The sequence below is a fragment of the Argopecten irradians genome, chromosome 3 (genome assembly GCF_041381155.1).
Source record: "Argopecten irradians isolate NY chromosome 3, Ai_NY, whole genome shotgun sequence".
NCBI lineage: Eukaryota > Metazoa > Mollusca > Bivalvia > Pectinida > Pectinidae > Argopecten > Argopecten irradians.
The window spans coordinates 5,066,563-5,093,300 of NC_091136.1; the positions used below are offsets into that span (position 1 = coordinate 5,066,563).

At 35.5% G+C, this 26,738-nt stretch overlaps 2 protein-coding genes across 3 annotated transcripts; both read right to left on the minus strand.

Annotated features, from left to right (window-relative positions):
• Positions 1 to 3,090: 3,090 nt before the first annotated feature.
• LOC138317355 (probable 4-coumarate--CoA ligase 1) lies at positions 3,091 to 16,258 on the minus strand. 2 transcript variants are annotated; one of them, XM_069258961.1, is made up of 12 exons: positions 15,515 to 16,258; positions 13,935 to 14,293; positions 12,904 to 13,111; positions 12,225 to 12,343; positions 11,127 to 11,329; positions 10,438 to 10,606; positions 8,873 to 9,041; positions 7,632 to 7,729; positions 6,565 to 6,706; positions 6,108 to 6,190; positions 5,383 to 5,548; positions 3,091 to 4,893 (listed from the first exon to the last, which is right to left on the minus strand). In XM_069258961.1, exons 2-12 carry the CDS (start codon positions 14,268 to 14,270, stop codon positions 4,772 to 4,774), a joined length of 1,815 nt encoding a protein of 604 aa, XP_069115062.1. In that variant the 5' UTR covers positions 14,271 to 14,293; positions 15,515 to 16,258; the 3' UTR covers positions 3,091 to 4,771. The 2 variants fall into 2 exon arrangements, with proteins under 2 accessions (XP_069115062.1, XP_069115063.1); XM_069258962.1 differs by lacking the exon at positions 15,515 to 16,258 and adding an exon at positions 15,289 to 15,445.
• Positions 16,259 to 21,483: 5,225 nt separating this feature from the next.
• On the minus strand, positions 21,484 to 23,449 carry LOC138317356 (tetratricopeptide repeat protein 9C-like). The gene is made up of 3 exons (XM_069258963.1): positions 23,111 to 23,449; positions 22,376 to 22,549; positions 21,484 to 21,873 (listed from the first exon to the last, which is right to left on the minus strand). Exons 1-3 carry the CDS (start codon positions 23,445 to 23,447, stop codon positions 21,743 to 21,745), a joined length of 642 nt encoding a protein of 213 aa, XP_069115064.1. The 5' UTR covers positions 23,448 to 23,449; the 3' UTR covers positions 21,484 to 21,742.
• Between the last annotated feature and the right edge of the window lie 3,289 nt (positions 23,450 to 26,738).

Consider the following 26,738-nt stretch of genomic DNA (forward strand, 5'->3'; position numbering starts at 1 on the left):
GTTTTATATTTCACAAATCGCTCACCTCTTACTTCTACACATGATCTGAAACCAGTCTAGCTGATATAAAACAAGAAGCCCAGTGGGCCCGTATCGCTCAATTTGGTATGTTAAACTAAATAATGTACAGACTTAGAGTTTACTTTCTCGTGAATTTTCAAGAATTCCCTCATATTTCTAACAGACCTAATTATTACTAACCAAGGGTCATACAGATCTGTACTACATGCTCTGCTCCCTCCTTCCTAAGGATGTTTTGGACTATATTTGGCTACAATCCACTCATGATTAGAACTCTACGACTAGTAGCAAATTAGAGAATTTAATTTCCCGTATTGGGGTATTGGGCTACCCCTACCCCATAGTTGACAGAGCCAAGATTTATAAAACTCTGTTCCACTTCCACCATGTTTCACTAGTAGCGATTTAAACGACATACCTCTATTTTCCCTATGCACCCCGCCCTTTCTGCCCCAGGGAAGTAAGATTTATACAAACTCTGTTCCCCTTCCCATTAGGTTGTTTCTTGTCAAAGGTTACAATGTATCGTCTGAAGCTGTATTACACTGGTACGGGTCCGTCGCAATACAACCTCGTGACGTCACGGCGTCAACAAGAAGGCTAATTTCTCGGTAAAATGTTAACGCCAATTTAAGAAACCAGGCTTCCTGATATAATTTTATATGAAGCACACAGTATTATTTAGTGCAGTATATATATTTAGATAATTGATTTGCAGTCAACATGATAGCAATTCGCCAGAGAGACATATTGCCGCATCACCGGGGTTAAATACTCTTATTCACAAGAAGTTATTATTTTTTTTACTTTATGCTATTTATTTGAGACAAAACATGCTAGAGCTTCGTAATGCCAAGGATTTTGAAAAAGGAGCATGTGATGACCAACGGACGGATTATGGACACAGCACTACAGGTACTGCATACTCTTACTTTTTTCAATGCATCTCGAATAAAAGTTCTCTTCTTTATAACTTACTAAATGCATCTCGAATAAAAGTTCTCTTCTTTATAACCAACTTTCTTCTTCCTAACTTCTCCCTTGACACCACCTCACGCTTGGCCTTCTGTTGAGCGCTCGCCCATGTAAAGGAGGCTCACCTTTCCGAGACACACCTGCTTAGCGCCCGAGACATATCTGCTTCGCGCTCAGCATACAGGGAGTAGGGGTGTGTTGCTTGGTGTCTTCGGCAGCATGCTTCAGGGATATAGCACTATAAAAAGGGCAACAGTTCCACTATACAAGAAGACACAACATGAATATACCGCAGTCTCCCAAAACACTAACCTCGCATTACATACACGCTACACACCACATACATGGGAGGCCGTCCTTACATGACCCTTGCTGTTAATACGACTTTAATTAACAAACAAACAACCAAACTTGTTTGTCAACTTTATTTGTTACATATACATTAGTTTAATGCATAGCACAACGCAACGGTAACCTATGAAATCTTTATACATCGTTAAAACAAAATATAGAATTATTTTTTATATCACCACCTGGTTTGTTTTGTCTAAATTCTCCACATACAATCTTGTATAAAACCAGCCACATATGATAATGTTAAAATCATTCGCACACAAGCAATCGTGTCTAAAATCACTCACTTGCAATCACGTTTGAATCTATTCTTTAATAAAAAATATTTTCACCATTCTTTTTCAATCAAAGTCTATAAACACCACTTAAATGTACGTCTACTCGTGTCTAAATCATGTAAATAAAATACATCTTCAAATCATCAAAATAAAAAATCTGAAATCAACCACATACATTCAAAGTCTTAAACATCTTAGCAATAACAGTATTTATATTAAATGTTTTTCAGGTGAAGTTCATGATAAGAGTCTTTGAAGGTTTTTGCGAGGTTCAGTGAGCAAAAATGGAAAGCTTCAAAACGCTTAGATAAAATTCAAGAAAAAAAATCAAATGAAATTGCTAGATTTTGTATAATGTTATCATAAAACTAAAGATATATGGATTTTTAAAGAGGTTTAATGTTCATGTGTTTGAGGAAATGTTTGTCATATGTTTGGAATGCCCATGCTTGTGTGGCTAAACAGCAATACACGTTATATTAGATTTAATGAGTTAAAATGAAGCACCATAACAGTTGCTATTTTTGCCACACGAGCATTGACATTTTAGGTAAAATTGTTTATATACATAGTACATTACGTACCGTAAAACTATAAATTACATGCCTGAAAATAACAACTGCTAAAAATATCACGTTTCTACTATGAGAGTATCTCAAAATTTGTTTAAATACATCTTGTGCGCACATGATGGTCTTATTACACTAGAAACATGCTCAAAATATTAATGTAACATCACTGTGTTTCATACAAGATCTAACAACATCCCATTCGGGGTCACGTTCCGGTGACCTTTAAACTCTCTGTACTTCACTTCAGTTCTGCAAACTTTTTCGTCCCTGTCAAGAAATTTGGCAGTAGCAGATATTGCCAGATCCTCTATGCGTGGGAATAATGTCTTGTTATCAGATTGGTAAAACAAGTTCATGTGCCATCACAATGTAAGATTCCTTAAAGATGCTCCACCGCTTACAAATGGTATTTTTTCACCAACAAAAACAGGAGCAGAGGATTTTGTATTTTTCTTCAGTTACAAATGTTAGTTTCTTTACACCATTACCACAATTGGAAAGTTTGGGCTTCTAATTATACTTCATGTTAAAATTGAAGAATATAATTAATTGCATCTCGAAAAAATTCCGTGGCACCATATCGCATGCACAAAAGCACAATATCGCATGCACAAAAGGCAAAATAAATTATTTTATATTATTTTTTTGTGTTAATTATACATATATATACACGATTAAACACTACTTATTGTTCAAGTGATTGATATCATTTACGCTCTGTTGGCGATGGAGCATCTTTAACAACCAAGTGGTATATTTATGAATCTATGTCACTTCGTAATTCATCTTCGATTAAAGTGTTAGATAACTAACTTTATTGTCGGCGTTTAAAAGACATTACCACGGGCAATGTAATTTCATATAAACGTAATTGATAACAAAGATATCCATTTCAATTGATTCTTTAATTGATCATAATATTTCATGATTTATTTGTTTGAGGTGAAGCTTCATGTCCATCCATCCATACGTAAATCTTGATGAAGTACATAACTCCACATCTTTCAAAATAGGACGTTATTGTAACAAAACAACAAACGCTATTTCGATTTCATCAACATTCGCCTGCAAACACTGATTCTCTGATTTCTCCAAAAAATGAATTTAAAAATATATATGCCGTAAGAATACATTTCTTTGTGTAGAAATTGTCATTGTTTTCGTGGCTGATATACAATCACAATTCAAAAATATAATAAAAAGGTCACAATATTATATTATTATTATTAAAGTGACTATCCACGAATATTTCTATTCTCGAAATTCATGTAATTGGAAAGAACTAAACCAAGAAACATAGTGTTGATGTTAATTTCATACAATACATCACATGATAATTACTAGGAATGCGATTGGATGACAACCATAATCTATTTTGCGACAGTTCCCTGTCCTTCTTGACTACGGGAGACTATACCTGACTACGGGAACTATACCAAAGTATCGTCCCCCGGGAATGAGCACGCGACCAAATATATGACGTCATAATGAATGTCATGTGACGTACTATAATCTATTATGGCCCTTTCCCTCGGGAATAGTTCTCCTATAGTGTTGTCTGGCGAAGTATAGTCCCCTCGTCTTCGAGTCTCGCCAGACAACACTATTTAGGAGAACAGTTCCCTCTGGAAAGGACCAGTCCATAATAGAATAACAGTAATTTAAATCACTTGAGTATAGTGTCCGTTCCGCATTTCATCAGATGCAGGATAATACATACAGTCCGATGGAAAAGTGTTAAATCACATACCGAATAATAGGCCATCGTGTAATGATGATAAGGTTGGTGGCATTGAAAAATAATTATGTATCGGTATACAAAATATTTTGATTGTCCTTTTAATTAAATAATGCCACACGGTGTTAAAGTAAAAGCTTTTGAATTAACAATTCATGATTTAAAAATATCGACAATTAAAAAAATAAACAATTTAAAAACATTTAAAACAATTATTAAGTAAACATTGTCAATTACATTTATTGAGTTTGTTAATAATGGCACGGTGTTTGCATTACATGTATTAATAAATTCTACGACAGCATCAATATTATTCAGGAGGAATACACGTGTATTACATAAACAACTTTTTCTTAAAATTCACAGAAGTTATAATAACAACATATTAACAACCTTTTCTTAAAATTTACAGAAGTTATAACAACAACATAAGTGTTTAGTTAAATAAGCAATCTTGTTACAATTGCATATAGGGCTTTCGACTCATTTCAAACAATCAATGTTCTATTAAAATGTCAAACATCATATAAAGTATTAATCCAAACACTAAAATATCGATGAACTTATGTACATGAAGCAAGGTTAAAAGTTACATTATTTTTTGGTTACAACATATGTTACAGGAAATAACAGCCGTTTTATCACAATAATGTTAGATATTAGATAGCGAAACTAAGCGCTGAAAGTTTGTAAATAAAAACATCAATATCATAAAGCTTAAAACATTCTTAAAAGTTGCATATTCGTTGTGGTTCTATAATGGAAAGTTTGTAATATATTTATATGCAGTAAAACATGTTATATATAAAAACACTGAAGGAAGATGACAGCTATCACACTTTTGAACCGAATTCGTCTCGGAGAAGCCGCCTGAGGATTTTGCCGGATGGAGACTTTGGGATTTCCTTCATAAACTCAACTCCGCCTCGGAGTTTCTTGTAGCTGGAAACATTTTCTGTGTATAGAAATAACAGCAGATGAAAGAATTATCACCAGGAGTTTGGTCTAAGGAATCAATAAATTATGTGAAATATATAAGAAAGAAATTTGATAGACTGTTCAGTTTTCTTAAATGAGCTGATGTTGATAGAGATTTGTTTATCCTCTTTGGGTTATAATAATACCTTGTATACAAAGATGAAGTTTTAAGTGCCTTGGTTTCTTGTGATGATCAGACTGCTTTGGACGAAATGATGAGGTTGATACGAGAAAGAAATATCTTTGTAATGTGACAAAGTGATGAATGGGAATAAAATATCATTGGATAGAAATGGAATACTATGATTGAGTTCGGCAAAAATGATAAAAGCCATTAAAAGGGAAATCAAATAACATCTCGTGTCAACGCAATGATATTCCATTTCAAAGATTTTTGTCAAGCCCTTTTCATGCCACATTCGTTCAGCTAAAACATATACATGTAGTGAGATATTCTCCACCTTACCTTCAACAAACGTGCTGACGTCCTTTTCCGTCAGTGTCTGGTCTGGTTTGGGAACAACGTAAGCTCGGGGCAGCTCCCCTGCATCCTCATCCGGGACACCAATCACAGCCGCGTCCTGAATACCCGGATGTTTGAGTAGTAAATCCTCCAGTTCTGCTGGCGGAACCTGATAAAACCACCCCAGACATAAATTGATAAGTCGGATAAAGAATACAACTGATTCTATTTACAGAAGTATGTTTGTAATTTACAAACAAATGCAAACCTGCGACTAGTTGTATCGCTATCAAATAGCGTAACCAGATATATCAACATTTTGAATATATCGTCCTTGACCCAGACAACGAGGAACTGATTAAGCCTTAAAATGAATAAAGAATGCAAATGATTCTAGATAGAGAAGAAAACCTCAAAATTGGATTATGTACACATAACTGCGAACCTATGACTAGCCGTATCGCTATCTAATAGCGTAACCGTATCAACATGTTGAATTCGTCGTCCTTGATACAACAACTAAGGAGTGATAAGGCATTTTGAGCTTTTCAAACATTTTTACTTACTCCATTTTTCTTACTCCGATGAAAAAAATATACTACTGATACAATAAAGTTTTACTCATCAACACATGTATCTTGTGGCTTTTATATTGAAAATTAATCATAAAAAGGTAAAAAAGAGTAAAATATAGTTTTGTATAATGAATAAAAGTTTAATATCTTTACTTGGAATCCCTTGTATTTGATGAGTTCCTTCAGTCGGTCTGTGATAACAAAACACCCGTCCTCCCGCACGTGTCCTACATCACCTGTAAACAACAACAAACAACAGGTTCAAAGGTCGCAGACAAGACGCCCGAGATGAGTTTTCAAATAGTTTTCAATACCACGACACTCTTTAGCTAATTTGATGTAAGACCACACCTTATCACAAATGTATTCTGGTAAACTGCACGAAGTAATAGACTCCACAATCTCCAACGTAACTGGGACCAAAAAGAAATAAATCCTATGAACAACTTTATAGTACACGTGAGAACAAGAGGTTTGGAGTGAAGTGTGCAATATCATGAACGGTAATAAAGGTCTACCATCAAAATGAGGACTGGTAACCTATTGGTCTCTGTAGACGGACATGTCCATTGAGTGTACTAATACGACTCTGATTGACGCTGGTTATTACCCGAGTAAAGCCAGCCTTCCTTTATCATATCGTCTGTAGCCTGCTGGTTATTCAGGTAACCTTTCATCACCTGTGGTCCCTTGAATATCAACTCGCCAGTTTCCCCAATTCCTAATGCATCGCCTGTCGCTGGATTGATAACCTACGATAGATCAAACACTAAAAACGTCAATTCATGAATTTTATTTGTGGTACCTAAACAAAAAAGAAGCATATCCAGTCACATCCTCGATATTCCAGTGGTTCCGATCACTTACGATCTCTACACCCCTGGATTATCTCATAGTAAAACTGGAGGCAACAGAATAGAACAGGTAATTTAGTTATTTTATGTACATCAAAAGAGCCATATAACGGTACACTGCGGTTGACTATGTGGCTTTGATGTAAGGCATCGCTCTCTCTGAAGTCTTCAAAGGAAATCTTTGCTAGCCTGTGATTGGTCAAATGTTTTCCGCTGAGCTGCCTTCAATGTCACTATGAAATAGTCCAGGGGTGTAGAGATCGTAAGTGATCGGAACCCCTGGAGTATCGAGGATGATCCAATCATAATATGTTTAGTGACAAGCTATTTTTAATATATTCAGGGACTGTTGTAATACGTTGACGTTGTAGTATGAAGTGAGAACTGAGAATCAACATTCAAACTACATAATCGCGACCCAATCGGATTACCTCGGAAAATTTCCGGCAATGTGCGGCAATTTCCGTAGATTGCCGGAAATTTCATGTACTCCGAGATGTCGCGATTGGCTCGCGATCGTCGTGTGATAATTTTCCCACCATCCTTCTTTTATCTTATAATTTACGCATATCAAAATTAGAAGATATATTCACGATGAGTCCGAAAATGAGAACTAAAGAAAATTTCCACACGGCAAATTATTCTACTCAGACAATATTTTCAACATCATAAATCATATATTTTACATATCATCACTGCTCCTAAACCTACTATCCGAAATACGTATTTATAATGTAAAATAAAATGACACAAGCTTCCTGATTCTTGAAGAGTACTGTGATATTTTGAATACCTGAATTGAGTGCGTACTGGAATAACTTACCTTGGCTATCGTGTTGGGCACCAGTCGGCCAGTAGTACCTGGACTAGGAGGGAGATTATCAACACACAGTACAGGACTGGTCTCGGTCAATCCATAGCCTGGGTGAAAATAACCAAATAACAATTAAACAAAGAAACAAAACAATCAATAAAAGAAGTACAAAATGTGACAAACATAAGAAGAACAAAAAAAACAACACTTTTTTAGAGGCATACAAGACATTCTCCATATCACTTCTAGATTCAATGATGATGGCGATGAGGTATATGTCTATCCACAAAGTCAAAGTTCATACTGTTAGCAACGGTTGTTCTTTTCGCTCTACATGTATATTAATAACACAAGAGTCCTATTCAGTGTGATTTAGACTGATGAGAAATGGTGACAATTTCAAGGTAACAATTCTTTAATATTTCCAATCATTTTTTGTTTGCTTTAAAGCTTTTTCGCCGATAATTTGGACAAACTGCAAAATTCATAACAGCATTAATAGCTGTACATTAATAAGACGAAAATCACACAATTTTATTTTAACACCAACTTACATATCACATGACGCCAAATAAATGTAACTGTATACAATGTATCATTATGTAATGCAAATTAATTGCGCATAACAAAGAAGACTGAAACAAATATAACACACATTTTTTATATAATTTTCACCAATAAATTGAAACTAATAATTAACATATAACTTTACGGAAAATAACTGTATCAAACATATAATTAACCCTGATTAAAAGTGCTTAATATATATCCGTCATAGTAGATCGCATGTCTTTCATGACACCGAAATAATACGATTTTTAAATTGCTGCATTAAAATCTAAGTTCGTATTAATTACTTCCTTCTCTTTTTCTCCCATAACGCTACGTAATGTGTTATCGCTAGATTAAAAAAACCTGAGATAAACGAATTTGAATTATTTTTATGGACTAAATGACACGACAAAAAAAACCCGGTTTTATCATCAGCCTTTTTTTATTCGCTATCGAGTTACTTTACGGAATGCGACCTAGATATAGGCGACTGACCTTGAAAGACAACAGAAAGATAACAAAATACAGGTTATTGACCTACATATTGGGTGTAGACGAATGACGTAAGCAAGACAGAAGCCTTTTCATATCACAATAATAATCTAGTCTACCCTGCGGTGTTTTAACCCGACGTAGACGTCCAAAGAAAAATCAGTCAATGACAGAGCGGGGTAAAAGGTTGACAACATTGTGTTTACCTTGTGTAATAGGGACATTTAATCTTTTTGTGAAAGCCTCAGTGATAGCTTCGCCGAGAGGAGCTGCTCCGACAACACTTCTGTTCATAGCAGAGAGATCGAACTGGGACACGGCTGGATGCTTGGCCATAAAAACGACGATCGGTGGAACAATATGGGCCATGGTTACCTACGTAACACAAACATGCAGTTATGAACACATGAAGATCGACAATTTAAATCGATAATCTTCTTTAACCCGATACAAGAATTCTACGGTTATCAAATCATAAAATTGATAACTATACTGAATGGCAATTTAAGTTGGATAACCGTTGTTTTTTTTTTTTTTTTTTTTTTTTTTTTTTTTTTTTTTTTTTGTGGAAGTATAGTTTCGCGATTTCGCGAGGCATTGCATATCATCAGGGAAATATATATAAATGAAATACAAATGTATATAATCATATTAGTCTTCTTTTTTTTATAACAACCGCGAAAAAAAGTCCGCAAAAATAACCGACTACATTGTAGATAGGATAATTAAAATGAAAAGCGATTTCATGTCGGTAAGCGTAGGTTTCCAGGAAGACAGAGACAAACATGTCTGACATATCCTGGTCGACATACGTCGAAAGCATTAGTTTCCTGACATATACGAAGATTCTACGAATCATACATGTACCTCATATATTTTTTCATTCTGACATATCCTTGGATACGACAGTATCTCTTAAGCGATACTTTAAATCTGATACATGTACCTCATTATTTTTTTCATTCTGACATTCCTTGGATACGACAGATCTCTTAAAGCGATACTTTAAATCTGATACATGTATCTCATTATTTTTTTTTTCATTCTGTATGTCCTTGGATACGACAGATATCTTAAGCGATACTTTAAATCTGATACATGTACCTCATTATTTTTTTTCATTCTGACATATCCTTGGATACGACAGATCTCTTGAGCGATTCTTTAAATCTGATACATGTACCTCATAATTTTTTTTCCATTCTGACATGTCCTTGGATACGACAGATCTCTTGAGCGATTCTTTAAATCTGATACATGTACCTCATTATTTTTTAGTCTTTATCTCGACTTGCAATGTCAGCTTTAAGTAGCGATAATCTTGATATTGCCTAAACGACTAAAGAACATTCACTATACAACCCAAACTGAAAATTGACATTTCTGTTATATAGCAGTCGAAGCCCATTTGTTCAACATGTGGTAATGCGCAGTTAAAAAACAATATTCAAATCACGATAAAATAATTTCTTGATATAACGTAACAAAATTTTAGGTTTTTCTTAGAACTCCATTCTGATTCTAGTGATGTAACAACACGTTTTGCAGCAAGTAAGAAATGCAGATTCCACTAATCGAGTGATGAAGCTAGTTATATTCGAACAACCAGGCCTAGATCACGCCGGAAGAAGTAATAATAAGTAGAGACGTTATCCACTAAGGTACAACCGCATCTACAACCAGTCAAGACAATCAAACGGCATCATTACAAGCTAATACTAGCTTCCTTTGATGCGGAATTCAGCCAAAGCTCAAAGTTCAGATGCTTTACCTTGTGTTCAGCCATGGCTGTGAGAAACATGACAGGGTCGAATTTCGGTAGTGTCACTAATTTACCTCCGTCTTGAAACACCCCCATCATGACTGGAATCATACCATAGCAATGATAGAATGGTAAGATTCCTAAACTGGTGTCTTCTGGGGTCACTTTAATCACCGGTCTATTAAAATACAAGGCTAAAAGTCAATCATAGCAAAACAATGATAGAATGGTAAGATCCCTCTAATCATCGACCCAATAAAATATAAGGATACGAGTCAATTATAGATCTGTTGGAAAAAATACTTCCTCCGGAGATGTTATATTGGCATAGATTTCAATATTTTTTATTCAAAAGCCGTTCCAAATACATGATATTGTATTGTCAAAATGATCATATTGTCATGAATAGACACAGATGTACGTGTATAACGATAGTTGCTAATCTAATGGTCGATGAAGACATCGACAAATTATGCAAATATTAAAAGAGAAGTAACTTATTCCTGTTGTACTTTCATAGTACACCAAATCCTCAGGCATATCATATGTTATCATCGATACTTTAGGGGTTATTATCACTGTCGTTATACCCAGGTGAGTATGACGACAGTGATACTGGTGCATCGAGAAGGCGAACACGAGGAATGTAGCCAGATAAAGTTGTTTTCAAGCGTCATTGCATTTTTATTGTGCTTTACCTAAACTGTTGAAGGTTAGCCACCAAGTTGTAGTGAGTTAGCTGTACTCCCTTTGGAAGCCCTGTCGTTCCGCTGGAGTACGGTACGACGACAACGTCATTCATGGGGTCGATGTTGAGGTTCTCAGGGAAAGATTTTCCGTCGTCCTCCAGAAGCGTGGAAAATGGCCGACAACCTTCAGCCTCCCCTATCACTATCACCTCCTAGAAATACCAAATAACTTTGTTTAATATTCGAAAATTACATCTATCATGTTTTTACTATTAGTTCGTATGTTTTAGATTAAGTTATTTAATTGTATTCAAATGTTGGCTCAGGAGCCAGGAGCGAAAGCTCATCCCAAGGCCAGAAGTGATGTGGTTCCAAGAGGATGTTAGTCGGTTAAGAAGAGAAACGATAATATCCCAAATTAAGTCGCCTTTCGGACCATAGCGCCATCCCTGGAGCCGGTTAGGGCTGGAGCCTTTCTCTATATTGTATATGGTTGATATCTACATTGGATATGAAGTTATCATGACAAAAGTAGCAAGGATAGACATGTTTGTATCGTTGTAGTTGTAACATCAATTTAAACACCAAACGTTATAATTAATACAATAAAATATTGAAGAACATTTCAATTGGCATTAATAGCATTATGAAAGCATAATGCATAACGGCATATTAAACCAGTTCTCAACGTTAAAGTTTGTTTTGTCCAGTTGCCATTTTTAAAACAGTGTTAACATCAAAGAACAGTAATTGCAACAACCGTGTTTCGTTATGGCAGACGTGGCAATGGTGGTGGTGACGTCACATGTGAAAGCTGCTATAGAAAGCTAAAAAAGAAAATACTTAGCTAAACGGTGCTTTGGATACAGTTAGTACGTGAAATGTCAACACAAATTTACCACTTCAAGGATACTTGAAAGCAGGACGGTAATTTTAACATATTTGAAGTCTCTCAAAATACCTGCGTCCTTGTATTGCCTTGACTAGAATCCAAGGGCCGAAAATTTGGAATGTGGAGTCGTTAAGTAACAGTATTTAGACATAACAGTTTATCAACATGAGATGCATTCAATATTTTTTTCTGTTTATTTACAAAGGAACCAATACCTTGATTGTTTGTTCCAGTGCCGGATCACTGCTCAGTGCCGTCTTGGCAACTGGTAACAGAAAATCGGCTACAACCAAACTCGTGGCTCCGGAGTGAGTCAAATGGCGGGCAAGCTCCGCTGTATGGTAATCGAACAATATATGTTATATAGAATGAATAACGGAGTACTCATTTTAATGAAGAAAAAACAATGAATTATATATTTTACTGTTAAATTAAAGTATAAATATTACAACGCTTTAAAGAAAGATTGTATAAATATTCAATAGATTGTGGGTGAAAGATGTGTTATTTCATTTCTGCATGTTTTTATGATTCCAGCGTTTAGAAATACTCAAGCTGTTATAAAAGACGATAGGCGACAATTTATGCGTGCATTACACAAATACATGTACATCAATTTAAAATCTTGAAAGGCTATCCTGAAATTGAGAACCAGAAGGCTTATAGTATTTTGAGTTTCGTTGGGAATTAAATAAATAACAAATTTCACATCAGACCAATTTTTGAACTCCATTCTGATGAAATCATATAAATGGTTGAATGAAATCTACGTTTGAAATCCATATTGCGAAAATATAAAATCATGAACATATAATTTTCTCGTTTAGTTTTACATCAAATCATGAACATTTTGGTCCGCGAAAATAACCGGCAATACGGTATAAGGAAACCTACCGGGTGTATATGCGGGGTTGGCAGTTGTCAGTATAATTCCTGAGGCTGCACACGCCAGTAGTAGGATACAATACTCTGAGTTGTTGACGGAATGCATGGCCATGATATCGCCTTTCTTATAGCCAAGTCTGTTGAGGGCACTAGCCGTTCGGATAATCGCTTCCTTCAATTGAGGATAGGTGTATGTTTTTCCGTTGGCATAATCAATCTAGAATAAAGGATTGTTTTGGAATAGTTGCAATAGAAATCAAGATGGAATCTAAATGCATTGCTGATATTGTGTTTCACTGTGCCTAAGGATGGTCAATTAAGTAGCCAAAAAGACACAATAATATTGATTTTGGAATTAAGGACTATCAAATTTTACTGTTTTTAGTAAAGTACATAATGTAGGTGAAGTTAAATGTTAAATAGTATACGTTACATATATGTTCCATATAAAATCGGCATTCGCCACTTACCACATCAATTATACAATAAATATATATAAAAAAAAACATTGTCTTCGTTATACTTCAGATTTCTAAAGTGAAATTAGATAAGAAAAGATGGCTAGAAATCTAAAAGGACTGACGTGAAATAAGGATCAAGTTTGCACTTCCTCGAAATTTTCCATGAAATTTGATTAAGTGCCGATAGTTTAATCCCCTTCTACCATGATCTTGGTATACGATGTAGTCTAAGTTGGAGTGATCTTTAGTGATTTCATGCGTATATACATGAATGACACAAGCTAAGATTCAGTCCTAGGTATTAAACTCGTCTGACAATATATGTCAATATATATAATCATGTTGACTTATATTGTGAGACTTGTGAGACGAGTTTAATACCTATAGATTCAGTTAGTTGAGCTGAACTAAGAGTTTAAAAATATCGCCCAATTTTCGCGATAAGTCCCGACCAATTTTATGTTACTGTATTTTGAAGTATTGATATCAACTGGTTAGCAGAAGACATTTAGTATACTAATCTGAATATACGCACGTGTGAATATTTTGGAAGAGAAAGTAAAGAAAAGCGGTACCAACCAGCGCTATGCTGTCCCCGAAGGTATCAAACTTTGGCAACAAATGCTCGCCGAGGGAGACTTGTGGCATATCCAGATCAGCCAATGGGCTTTTGAACACCATCTTGGATGAGTTGGTGGTGCTGAATGATCTCTTGTTTACAGTGACAGTCACAGCAGATCGTGTGGACAGAAGTTTGGAGACTTGTGTATGTCTAACATCGCGGAATGAAGGCACTGATGTCTGTCGGAGCTGGGATAGCTGTCTGCATTTGGTGTTTTTGGAAGGATTTCTTGAGGTTTGCACAAGTAACGACCGTAGTCCTCGCGAAATGATGCTGTGGTTACTTGCTGACATGTTCAAGATATTTGATTAACAGTCTGAAATGAAACATGAAGAACATCTTAAAAATACCTCGACATTAGCATAAAGTAACGTTTATGGCCGATGGCCTTTAGCCTAAAGCTTAAGCAATATGGCAAAAACTAACGTTTGTTTTCCTACTAAAAAAGTTTAATTCAAAAGACGGTCAAATATGAATAAAATCCAAATTATTTAAAAATAATATAAATTATTTACAAAATTTACTGATTTCTTAAAATTTAGAACCATAAGATAAAAACTGTCTAAGGACACTCTGGTGAGCCCAAATTAATATCAAACAGTTATCTCGGACCACTGTGTGCCTAGGGTGACAACATTAGCTCCTTAAATAAGTCGGCCGTAATTTTACGAGTTCAAAAAGGGTGAATGCATTTATATTACGTAACAACGACTCAACTGCCAAAGAGCAAATGCTGATCCCCATTTATTTTAACACATATGTGGCAGACAGCTATATGCATATGCCATCGTATAAATTTAGCTCTAAGATCTAGAGCTACAATTGTACGGTGTGACTCTCACACACTTTACTATGCATTATACGTGTATACTATACTTGTATTGCATAGAGTCCTTTCTTAAAACCTATCTAGCGTGATAATCACACAATGGACTAACTGATGCATTCATCGGTCAAGTCCACCGGTCCGTGAAATTTCACAACTTAATTTCATATAAGTTTCCAAAGGTAATATCTAACATATGCATGTACAGTATGTATATACGTACATATAGTCAATCTAGAGAACTTTCGTTTCACACACTTATCATAAACATATACGCTTGTTTGGAACAGTACTATAATATACATGATAAGTTTTATGTGCCATAACACAATGTAAACATACACCATATATATATCTGTACGTGCCTGTGGAATGATCATGATAGGACACATCTGGAGCTTGTATACAATTGCAGTTTATAATTTGGTTTATGTGATTGGAATACGTATTTATAGCCCATAGATACGTGTACATTTTATACCTACCAATTCTGACGTTTGTTGTCGGGTTACAGAGGGACTTTGAACTGTCCTATAACGATACGGTACTACAGGTGTTGAATCGATAATCGTTATTTTATACCTCCGTGCATTTAATAGACTACAAAATATTAATTTCATGTAGCGTTTGTATTCATATCATGAATGCAACCAAAAGCTAAAAGCAATAATAGAAAAACACATGTTGTTCAATAAATGAATGTTTACATACCTTCGGAAGGGAACGCTCTAGTCACTACTGGTACATGTAGGTCAGCGAGAGTTATAAATAGACTAAATACCAATGCTAGTAGTATATGTATACATATAAGCCGTCTGTAGTCCCACGGGGTGTAACCGTAACGCGGCTGATAACGAGCCGGGCCTTCGGGTCACGATGACTGGGGCAGAACTAGACCAGGTTGTTCACCACCTTACACACCGTCTGTCACAAGATCCCATATACAAAACAAGAAGGAAACAATTGGCCCAGAGGGCCTGTTCAGCTCACATGGTTTGCTAAATGCCAAGAGATCAAGATTCACCAAGGATCATATACGTCCTTGGATTCACTAATTTTCTGCTGGGCCCCACCCCTCCAGCCCCAGAGCCAAGATTGATACAAACTCTATCTCCCTTCTTCCAAGGATGTTTCTGGTCGAATTTTGTTACATACAATGTAGCGATGTAAAGTCTCCTATTGGGCCCCACCTCTCCTGGCCCAGGGAGGCCAGAGCCAAGATTTATACAAAATCTGTTCTCCTTCCCCAAGAACGTTTTGACCAAATTTGGTTACTTTCCATGCAGGATTCTATAACTAGAAGCGATTTAAAGGAAATGTTGACGGGCGGACGATGGACGCCGCGCCATGACATAACTGATCGGCCCTTTGGGCCAGGTGAGCTGAAATATGCAATTGTGTCAGGACGAAACAAAAGTAAACGGAAATACCGAATAAAAATGATTTACCATTACAGAATTATTTAGCTGCATATGATAGCACAGGACCGTCACCTTTTACACTTATCCAAATGTAAGTATATCTCATTATGGAGTATTTGTTTATCAAGTAGTTATGACTGGTATGCAGATTTATATGTTATCAATGACAATTAAATGTAGGCTGATAAGATACGTAAGCAATCACGGGATCTAATGTCTTTTTATCAGGCTATGAAAAATCCCCAATTTATGAGCTACTCAAAGATACGTAGTACGCACAGCAGATAAGATTGCTGCGATAAATATTTATGTTTCATGTTCATTTCATTAAATATGAATAAATCATACTATTTATTTTCCAGCGCATCGCCAAATATGTTGCAAAAATGTAATTGCGAACGTGTGCAACGTTCATGTATTGGTTACACCATAGTTTACGAGTAACCCACGAGGCACGGAGTGCCGAGTGGTTTATACCTGAAGAACGAGTAAACTATGTGTGTAACCTACTTGTATCATAGATGTGACATGTTTCTTTCATCGAGAACAATGTTCGGTTTCAAACAATTTTGAACATTAACCAAGCGTAGGAACTGATACACACTACAACTGTCAATCTTGGATAGAGAGATGTGAGGATACGCCTTCTTTAAAGATGCTCCACCGCCGACAGAGCATAAATGATATTCATTATTTGAACAATAATTGGTGTTTTATCATGTATATATATGTCTAGCATTAACACACAAAAAATAATATGAAATAATTTATTTGCTTTTGGTACATGGGCAATCTAATTAAAACACAGATCCTTATAACCACTCCGTTCAATAGAGGATCTGACAGTATCCCATAATGGGTCACGTCCAGGTGACCTCTGTACCACGTGTACTTCAGAGCACATGCAGTTTCTACACCTTACAACATCAATTGAAATCGTCTTTTCGTCCCAGTATACATATGCAATTAGCTTTGTTCTGCACTCCAGCGAGATGACTACATACACGAAAATAATTTGGACAGCTTTTTAAAAATCTTTCGTCCCCAGTCAACATTCTGGCCGTGCCAATTTGATTGGCCATTTCTAAAGGTCATCTTGACGTGACCCCTAATGGGATGTTCTCATATCCTCTTGTCAAACGTAGTGATAATAAGGATCTGTATTTTAATCAGATTGGGTACATGGACAATCAGTACTTCATTCCATATAGGATTTAGTGCCACGGATTTTTTTTGGGATGCAATTAATTATTTTTGATATTTTTAACTTAAAACAAAATTAGAAGCTCAAACATTTCAATGGTGGTAATGGTGTAAAGTTAGTAACTTTTGTAATTGAAGAAAAATACCAAATCGTCTGCTCCTGTTTTTTATATTGAAAAAAATACCTTTGTCAGCGGTGGAGCATCTTTAAGTTGATTGGTCATTTGGTTTAGATTTCTTTCAATCCTCATACAGATAAACAAAACGTGGGCAACTTCAAAATGTAGTTACCCACGTGTACTCCTCACAGCATGTCACATGCCTGACGATTCTGATTTTGCAGAAAAAATGACTTTCAAATGTATTATTTAGCAGAGACGAAGAATAGATTTTGAATACTGGCGGGTAGTTTAGGAAAAGACAATACTGAATTGTGTAATCATGGATTTTATGAAGCAGATTTTTACACCGGATTGTGGACCCAGAAGTTAAAGAGAGGGAATATACAAATGATACGACGAACATGGACCCATCCTTAGTATGTAAAGGAAACATAGTCAAACTTTCTGCATATTTTGATATTTATGAAGATATTTGTTGATTTGTTGAATGTTGTACTCTACAGACATTTGTGAAGCTAAACGATCCATGCCATCTGTTTAATACAGTGCGTTACTTTGATACGTTTTGTTGACGTTCATGTAAAATCAAATGTATTTGAAACCACTTATTAATTTGTCTACTTGTAATTTCTTTTCACATGGCCAAGCCGGTTTTCCAGCTTCACATACATATATAGTTTACAATCTTTAGTTCTCGTTTAACAGTTAATTGTTTTGCTACATTGTACATCATTGACTGGAAAATAGGCTGCCACGTGAGTTGGTAACAACCCATGTTCTTACTATATAAGAACATGGGTTCTTACTAGTGAGGTCAACTCTTCTGGATATATTTCAAGGACAAGATGAAAGAAATATGACAAATCTATGAAACAATTACATAAATCGCCTGAATGAAATACAATGTTACATGTGAAAATTTCAAACAATATAACAACTTTAACATTTGGGTAAAGACTATAGAGTTATCATGGACAGTGATGAAGTATAATTAGGTACACAATGTAATTATTTTGATAAATGGCAGCTTTAAATGTCAAACATGCCTTTAATAGTGTAAAACCAACACAGCTGACTGTATAACGTACGTATATATAAAGTTCGCTTCATAACATTCGGTCGTAATATTTATCTATGCGTATATGACTGTCATTGTACAAAGTTCACTAACTTCATATCACTAGGTCGAAATGTTTATCAATATACAACGATCTTACATTCATTTAAATAATGAAATCCATAATCAATTTGCTGGGTGTCAACCGTTACAATGTTGAAATTTTCTTTCAGAATGTTCAATCTTGTGCCATCTTAATAGCGAAGTACTTATCTTAAATAGTGTCATTAATGGATTTGTTGACTAGCTAAGTGGTGTCATACTTCTAGCTACATGTATATATATATATATATATACCAAGAAAAAAGTACGTGTCCATGTAGAGTTGAATATATAAAAAATAAAAGTCAACGACTTTCCTCTTGTACATTCACCATTTCATGATGGCTCTTCTGAACTCCTGAAGAGCCATCATGAAATGGTGAATGTACAAGAGGAAAGCCGTTGACTTTTATTTTATATATATATATATAAACCAATACTGTACATCAATTGCAATTGATTATCAAACACTGCGAATCTATAGAATGAACCAAATTATGTTAAGATATATAAAATCATTTTAATTTGAAAGTATTACTAGTTGAAGAAAAACACGTATATCTAATATATTTCTGATATTTTTCATTCAAGGACACAGTTTATCATTAATATATGAATATAAAATCTCGGTTTATGTTTAGAAACTGCTGACTATGTATAAAGGAATGATAACATGCAGCGCATACTTATTCATTACAAATGACATATAACTGTATATTGTACATGTGTATATCTTTAACCAAACTTCATTATAAATGCACTAATGCAATAGACTGAGTTAAGTAATATGGTATGAACAGAGTAATATACATGCAATATACACTGTATTGTTAGTATGTGTATTGTAGTGTAATGGATTCTTTTGTCGAATGTTGCTGTACACGAAAATCAATTACAGATAAACTATAAGTTCTTACGATTTTAATAGAATGGCGTGCATTTATTGTCAAAAATGCTTCATCATAATTAAATGGTATGGTAATAGTTAAAGTTTTACAGCGAGTTTCAGACCTTCAGATGGACACTTACTTATAAGGGGGAATATTTTCAACTAATAAACTGTTACCAAATGGGGTATACAGTTGATATGAAGCCAATCGTGGTGGAAGATGAATAGAATGGCGTTAGGGCATCATGAATATTCATCTTTCAACAGGATTGGCGTCATGTCAATTTAATTAAAATTAGATTTCTAATTCCGCCCCACTGTGCTCTACGTAAGGCTCCAATACTTGTTAGATTGGGTTTCATGTCAACTTTATACCCCATTTGGTAATTTTTATTACCTATATTTCCATTGAAATACACAATTTCCATTGAAATATAGTTCGTATTTCCCATATATATCTAAACGTTCTACCAAACCATTTCCAGGCTCGTTGGGTACTAACTGCAATGGATGAAACAACGACATTGACAAGAATTCGCTTTAAACATCCAGCTCGAAATCCAAAAAGAGACTGTCCTGTCAGCAGTCGTTACCCAAACAAATGGCTCGGTTTGACGACAGCCTCTCCAACGGTTGGAACAGAAAACAGTGGAGAAATAAGAAATATCAACAACTCCGGGTTACTCGGGAATCCAATACCTAAGTAGTCCAACACGACCTTCTTCCTCGGCTGACATGGTCAATGAAGCTGTACTATACGGGTGTAACAAAAGTAGAAGGCTAAGGAACGACCATCAGCAGACATTTGAAGTGTTGGCACCTCCTTCTTCCTCCAGCGTTGGATTGTATAGCAGTGCATCAAAGCTACGACTACCACTTACATCGCTTGAAGTTCAGTCCAATGTGAGAAAGACACGGCTTCTCCTGCCACTGAAGATATTGATGGAACAATTTAACGTACAGAAAACAATGGAAGACAGCAGCAGACAGCATGGAGAGAATATATCTGGTATAGAGTGAAATAAGAGCTCAGGAGGAAGTCAAAAGAAGCTGTAGGGTTGGGAATTCACGGTGCATAGACAAGATGAGCTGTAGATGGACGGCAGTTGATTTGGAAGGCATTTGGATATATCAACCAGCCCAACTGAAAAGCCTGTGATCAGTCTACAGTGTTATTCCAGTTATCCTCAGTCAATCTCCCCAGATGTAGTCCGCTAAACCTGCCTATATTATTAGGCTTTCTTTTTGTCTAGTCTTTGTCTAATATATATATATACTATATTATTATGCAAAAAAAAAATAATAAAAGCCTACTAATATAGGCAGCTTTGGCGGACTACCCTAGATGGAGACTGGTACCAGTCAAGAGTGGAATGTTGGACCATGTGCTTGGAAACACAACAAGGTACAAAGAGAAATAATTGAATTAGAAAAAAAATAAACAAACCAATAACAACAATGAGCCAATATGTTAGTGGAGTGTCGGAAGCAGGGATGGCAGACCTGGAATTTCGCGGTGGGATTAGGTACATGGGCTTTCCTGTACAATCTCTATGGAGATTTTTCAGCACGTTTGGTACCAAAGACCTGGAAAGGAGGCGAACAGTACAGAGGGTCGTCCAAGGAGCTGAAAGTGCTGCCAGCTGAGTATGAAGGAAGAAAAAAGAAAGAAACTGAAAGCCAACCGTTGGAGCACTTTGACTGACCACCATTGCATGTGGACTGCCCTTTTAGAGAGTATTCCGAGCTAGAGTATGAAACCTTCGACAAAGGATAAACTTATCTGATGAATTCAACGGATCGGCTGCGCAAATACCACCACGGCATCTGCATTATGCAAGATTTAAAATGTTCAAGAAATCATACGCATTAATAGAAATACAAACAACTTTTTATAGAACTCACTTTATTAAGACATCTTTAACATAATCATGCAACTCGCATTTTTCGCTTTCATCCTTCAGATATACCGCCTTTATACAATTCACATGTGTCGTTTATTTTTACATGAAGTAATTTTGGAGACTCCCGATAGACATATGTCATCTATGCAGGTAAATAGATGGGTAAATGTACCCCCTCTTTCTGTTCATTATATCACAGTGTGTACCCCACACACTGTATATATACACTGTCATTTTTGTGTCACGTTTTATCGACTTCTGTTGATTGCTGTTCACTGCTACTAAACATGGCTTGGTATGTTTTCTTCAGCTGTTTGTCCTCCTCACGAAGGGCCTTCTTGCAAAGAGCTAGGTACTTTTTTGTTGCAGCATCTGCAATTCAGCGAACAATATTGATGACAATTCTTGTCAAAAGATTTATGATAAAGATTCCTTCAAGTTCATAAAACAGCAGTATCAACTTCAACTGTCAAAATGCTAAAAGATTACCCTTTATGCTATGTTATATCCAAACAAAATAAAAAAACACCTAAATGCACAACTAAGGAACAAGGGGAAAACCTCCATATGATTCTGAGCAATAGAATCTATAATACACTGCCCTCTAAAAGTTCTATTACACGTGCAGTTTTGCAAATAAACTCAAAGTATAGAAATACGTAAACCTTTCTGATACAGGCATTAGTATATATATAATTTATAAACTTATTTATCTTCTCGAACTCATTAAATGTTTTTCGAGGGTTTTCTCAGAGATTAAATTGTCAGCAAATTTTAACATGTTACAGAACTTTCAGAGGGCAGTGTTTATTGCTTAAAATATCACATTTAGATAAATATTTTATCACTTTGGTTTGTGTGTAAAACTGCTTACCTGTCACCTCTAAACTTTGGAGAATGGCGTGAGCTTCGTCATATTTTTTGAGGTGATACAGGGCGACTCCCTTGCGATGCCTGGCTTTGTTATTGGCCGGTCGGTCCGACAGAACTTGATCACAATATTCTAACACTTTGTTGTAGTTTGTATTTTCCTGATGTAGGAGACAGGCTGTAAGAAATAAGAGTTATCTAAATATTGTACAATATTTCAGTAATATGTTATCGAGCAACTCAAAATTAAGTCAATTTCTTTTGGTACATTAGTGAATATGATGATAGGCCTAGCGATCTAATTTAAGGGGAAAATCATTTGCATTATCCTGTGGTCTATTTCAGAAAAAAATATATCTGGTGCATTTGTATTTATTGTTTTTTACCGTTACCCAATTTTACATAAAAACATTAGGCCAAACTATATTATGCCTAGCGACCAAAAGTTTTATAAGCCTAATGTAATCACGTTTAACATACCTCATATTTTCTCAGTAGCCTAAAATTATATATTCATATGAAAAAAAGACCCGAACTTTCTGTATTACGAGCAGAATGTTGTGATATATAGTTCTACCTGCTACTAAAGTTCTCTAGACTTGCTAAGCTACCATCATCTGTTAGTAAAATAAAGAATGTCTCGTTTCTTGGATTGTGGGCCTTTATCTAAATACGAGTTATTCCCCCTGTATCATCGTAATCACTAGATACCACATATTATATCTAACCATCATTTTACCTGCTAAATTATTGTAACAATCGACTCTCAACGAAATAAATAATTCGTTCATTTCGGGAGTCAATTCTTGTGGTGAACCGTTCGTCATCGGTACTGGCATCAAAGCTGCACATTTCGATTCACTACCGACGGCTTTCAGTTGTAGAATGGCCCTGTGGTATTTTCCAATGGCCTTTCTAAAGTCTTTTTCCTTGTAGAAAGCATTGCCTTCGGCTTTGAATGTAGCAGCATTCCTTATTTTCTCATCATCGCTTATTTTGTCACTACTTCCCTGCATTACTACGCCGGTTGTTTGGGTATCACTTGTGTGCTTGCACGTGTGTGGGTGTATGCACATGTACACATATGTGTAGTCTGCTGCGATGAATAATAGTTGTGCCGTACCACTCCCGTTCCGTACCACAAAATCAATGAATCCGTAATGTCGTTTATACGTATTTTTACTGTAGATATATGTGTTTATGTTCCATACATTTTGACAAAAGTTAAAATTAAGTTTTTACTGAAATTGTATATACTGGTTAAATATTGATTGTGCTTTCGCCTGATCATTTATTTTACAGATTTTTCATTGTGATTTTTCAGTTGATGATATTGAAAAAGTTACGGACAAAAGGACAATTTATGGTTGGGTCCTTTTTGGCCCAAAATCTGTCAAATATTCCAAGCTGTTATTGAGTATTTAAATTGTTGAATTTGACATATTTAGTACATCCGGGTGTTATTACATTTTTTTCCTCTATTTGGCAGCTTCTGTAGCAATGTTAACCACTCGAAATATGCATAAATTATGAAATTTTGACAATTTTGGCCATTTTTTGCTCGGTTTTTATTTCAGAAACTATAAAACGCATCATTGAACAAACTTTATATTTCTCCTAAAGTGGTTTTGGAAGTGCATACATATTCTCAGTAAATATAAAGTTTGTTCACTGAGGATTCGCTCTATTATAAGTTTCATAGACAAAAATACAGCAAAACAAAATGGTCAAAATTGTCAAAAATCTCACATGGTTATGGAAGGGTTCTACAAAAAAGGGACTATTCGGTAAACCAGTATTTTAATATTGTATCATTTTCATATTATTGCATACAAATGTATACATTTCAAACTAATATCCTCATAAACGATGACTTTTAAGCCGAAAGGTTTACATAGAATATTAATTGTAAATTTCAATAATATCATTGGAGAAAGAAAAGAAAATTAAATAAAAACTGTCTGGGGACACTATAGGCCTATCCATCAGTTGTTTCTCCATAGTTGACTGGACCAAGAATGTCCTTGGCATGATTTGTAACAAGATACCCAGACGATACTTTCTACTTTCACCGCTGTTATACTCACCCATAGACTATCACATAGTGAAACCGGAGGCAATATTCGAGAGAGAGAGAGAGAGAGAGAGAGAGAGAGAGAGAGAGAGACCTGACCAGCCACAGCTAGGCAGCAGAAACATCCACCTTTGAAGATTACAGAAAGTGACGCCCAACTTCAAATTACAGCTACAAGGTAAACCACAATGTACCATTATTCGATTCTTTTGATGTACATCCAACGACCAAATTAACTGTTCATACTTTGTTGCAAATAGAGCCTTCAGTTCTGCTATGACATAGTCCAGAGATGGAATATAACGCCAGTAAGCCCTAGAATGTCAAGGATGGCCTATATGGAGAGTTTGTGCTTCGACATTGTCTTTTGTTGGTGTTCCGTTTTACCCTAATTATAATATATATATGTTTGCCGTAGTCGTAAGATTTCTGGTATTTATTGTATTTGTAACATTTCGTTTCCTAGTCATTTATTTCATGCCACCTGCATTAAGCCCTGGTAATTAATGTGATGTAGGTTTTCCTTACCTGAATCATCTTCGCTTGCCAATGATATTAGGTACGATACTCCAGCTGTTTCAGGGAAATATCCCATTGCAATAGGCTAACGAAGTTACAGCTAAAGATGTCATGCAGGTGTTTGGATATACTATGTTGCTGTATGTTTTTTTTTGGTTTTTTTTTGTGTTTTTTAACATGAGGCTAGTCTTGAAATGGTCGAAAAGGTAGCGTTCACCAACAGATTTGGTAGTACAGATTACAAGACGCGAAGCGAACTAGAGATGATCGAGAGAGTTTGATTGTAATTGTTCAAAGATGATCACAGATACAAATACAGTGGCGTTTAGTTTTGCCTAGATGTTGATTGCTTGGTTGACAAAAAATAACCCTTTTTTAATTCCAATTCACGACAAAGGTCATTCAAGAATGGTCTCTCCTATGTATATTGCTTACTTTGGCTTAATATTACGTCTTCTCGTAAAAATCTTATGTTAGACACGACGTAATGTTCCAAAAGTGTCTCGTCGTGCTATACCTCTAACATTGTTGGAGAAGCTTCTTGTGGTAAATGGCAACGAGATGAATCCCAGCTAGACATGTGTTTAGTTGAATTTGGTGCCTGGTTGAGCTCATGTCTTTTTTCACTGACATGTTTCTCAGATGATTGCGAGCCATCAAGGTGCAGTTTCACAAACATTCCTTAGCTTAAAGAAATTACTTAACTTAAAATTCTCTTGAGGAAAGCATAGTTGAGGTTTAAGAAAACATTTCAAGATAAGGAGCCTTCCTCAAAATCTGTAATGTTTTCTTATAGAGAATTTTGAGTTAAGGAATTCCTTAAAGTTAAAGAATATTTCTGAAACTGTGCCCTAACATTCAAAACTTAACACTTTATTATGTAAATTAACCTTGTGGTGGTCCAGTGACAACAGAAATGGGTCCAATTAGGCAATTATCAAACAAATTTGACATTTTTGCATTTGGATGTAAAATTTGAGTCAACTGATCAAAGGCAAGGTCACTCTGTCCAAGTGAGGTTAACTTTATATCTTCATTTGCATCTGATACACATGATGGAAATTTCATACGCTATCATAATTTATGAATCAGAAATGTTTGAAATTTGACAAAATGAAGGCCCAAATGTTTTAACGGTCATTTGATCATATTATGCCCACCAAATTTCTTTAAATCACCATTAAATTCATTCTCGTGCCAAGCATATAATTGTGTGTAATATCATGGGGATTCCATGTAGGATTTTTGAAACAGGAGGCGCAGGGAATCTCTAATGGTCACCCAAGTTACAATGTAAAGAATTATTGTAGCACAATGTAATGAATTATTGTAGAGAGACTGTACTGTTAACATTGGTTATACAAGCATACTATATTCTATCTTGAATCAAACTTTTTTTCCGCCATTCAAATTGCAACTGTATCCTTGTCTGTGATGTAGTTTCCCCACAGAGAGATTAGGACCCTTTAATATTATGATTTTTTTTCTTTTATTCTACCTTAACTTGGATTGAGAGGAACTGGAAATTTTTGTCCATCTTGTTCTGTTTGGTTCCACAAGCTTCAGGGGGATGGATGCCTTATAATTCACAATTTTGATTAAACATGGACCATGGAAGGGGTTTCGGCAAAATTTAATGTTGAAGATGTAAAGCATGACAGCCATGCAGAACAATTGACATTTAAATACGAAAAACATAGGTTACTCGAGATTTGAAATATCAGATGATCTGAAAACTCTGATTTTTCCCCCCAATAAAGACAAAGATAATAGA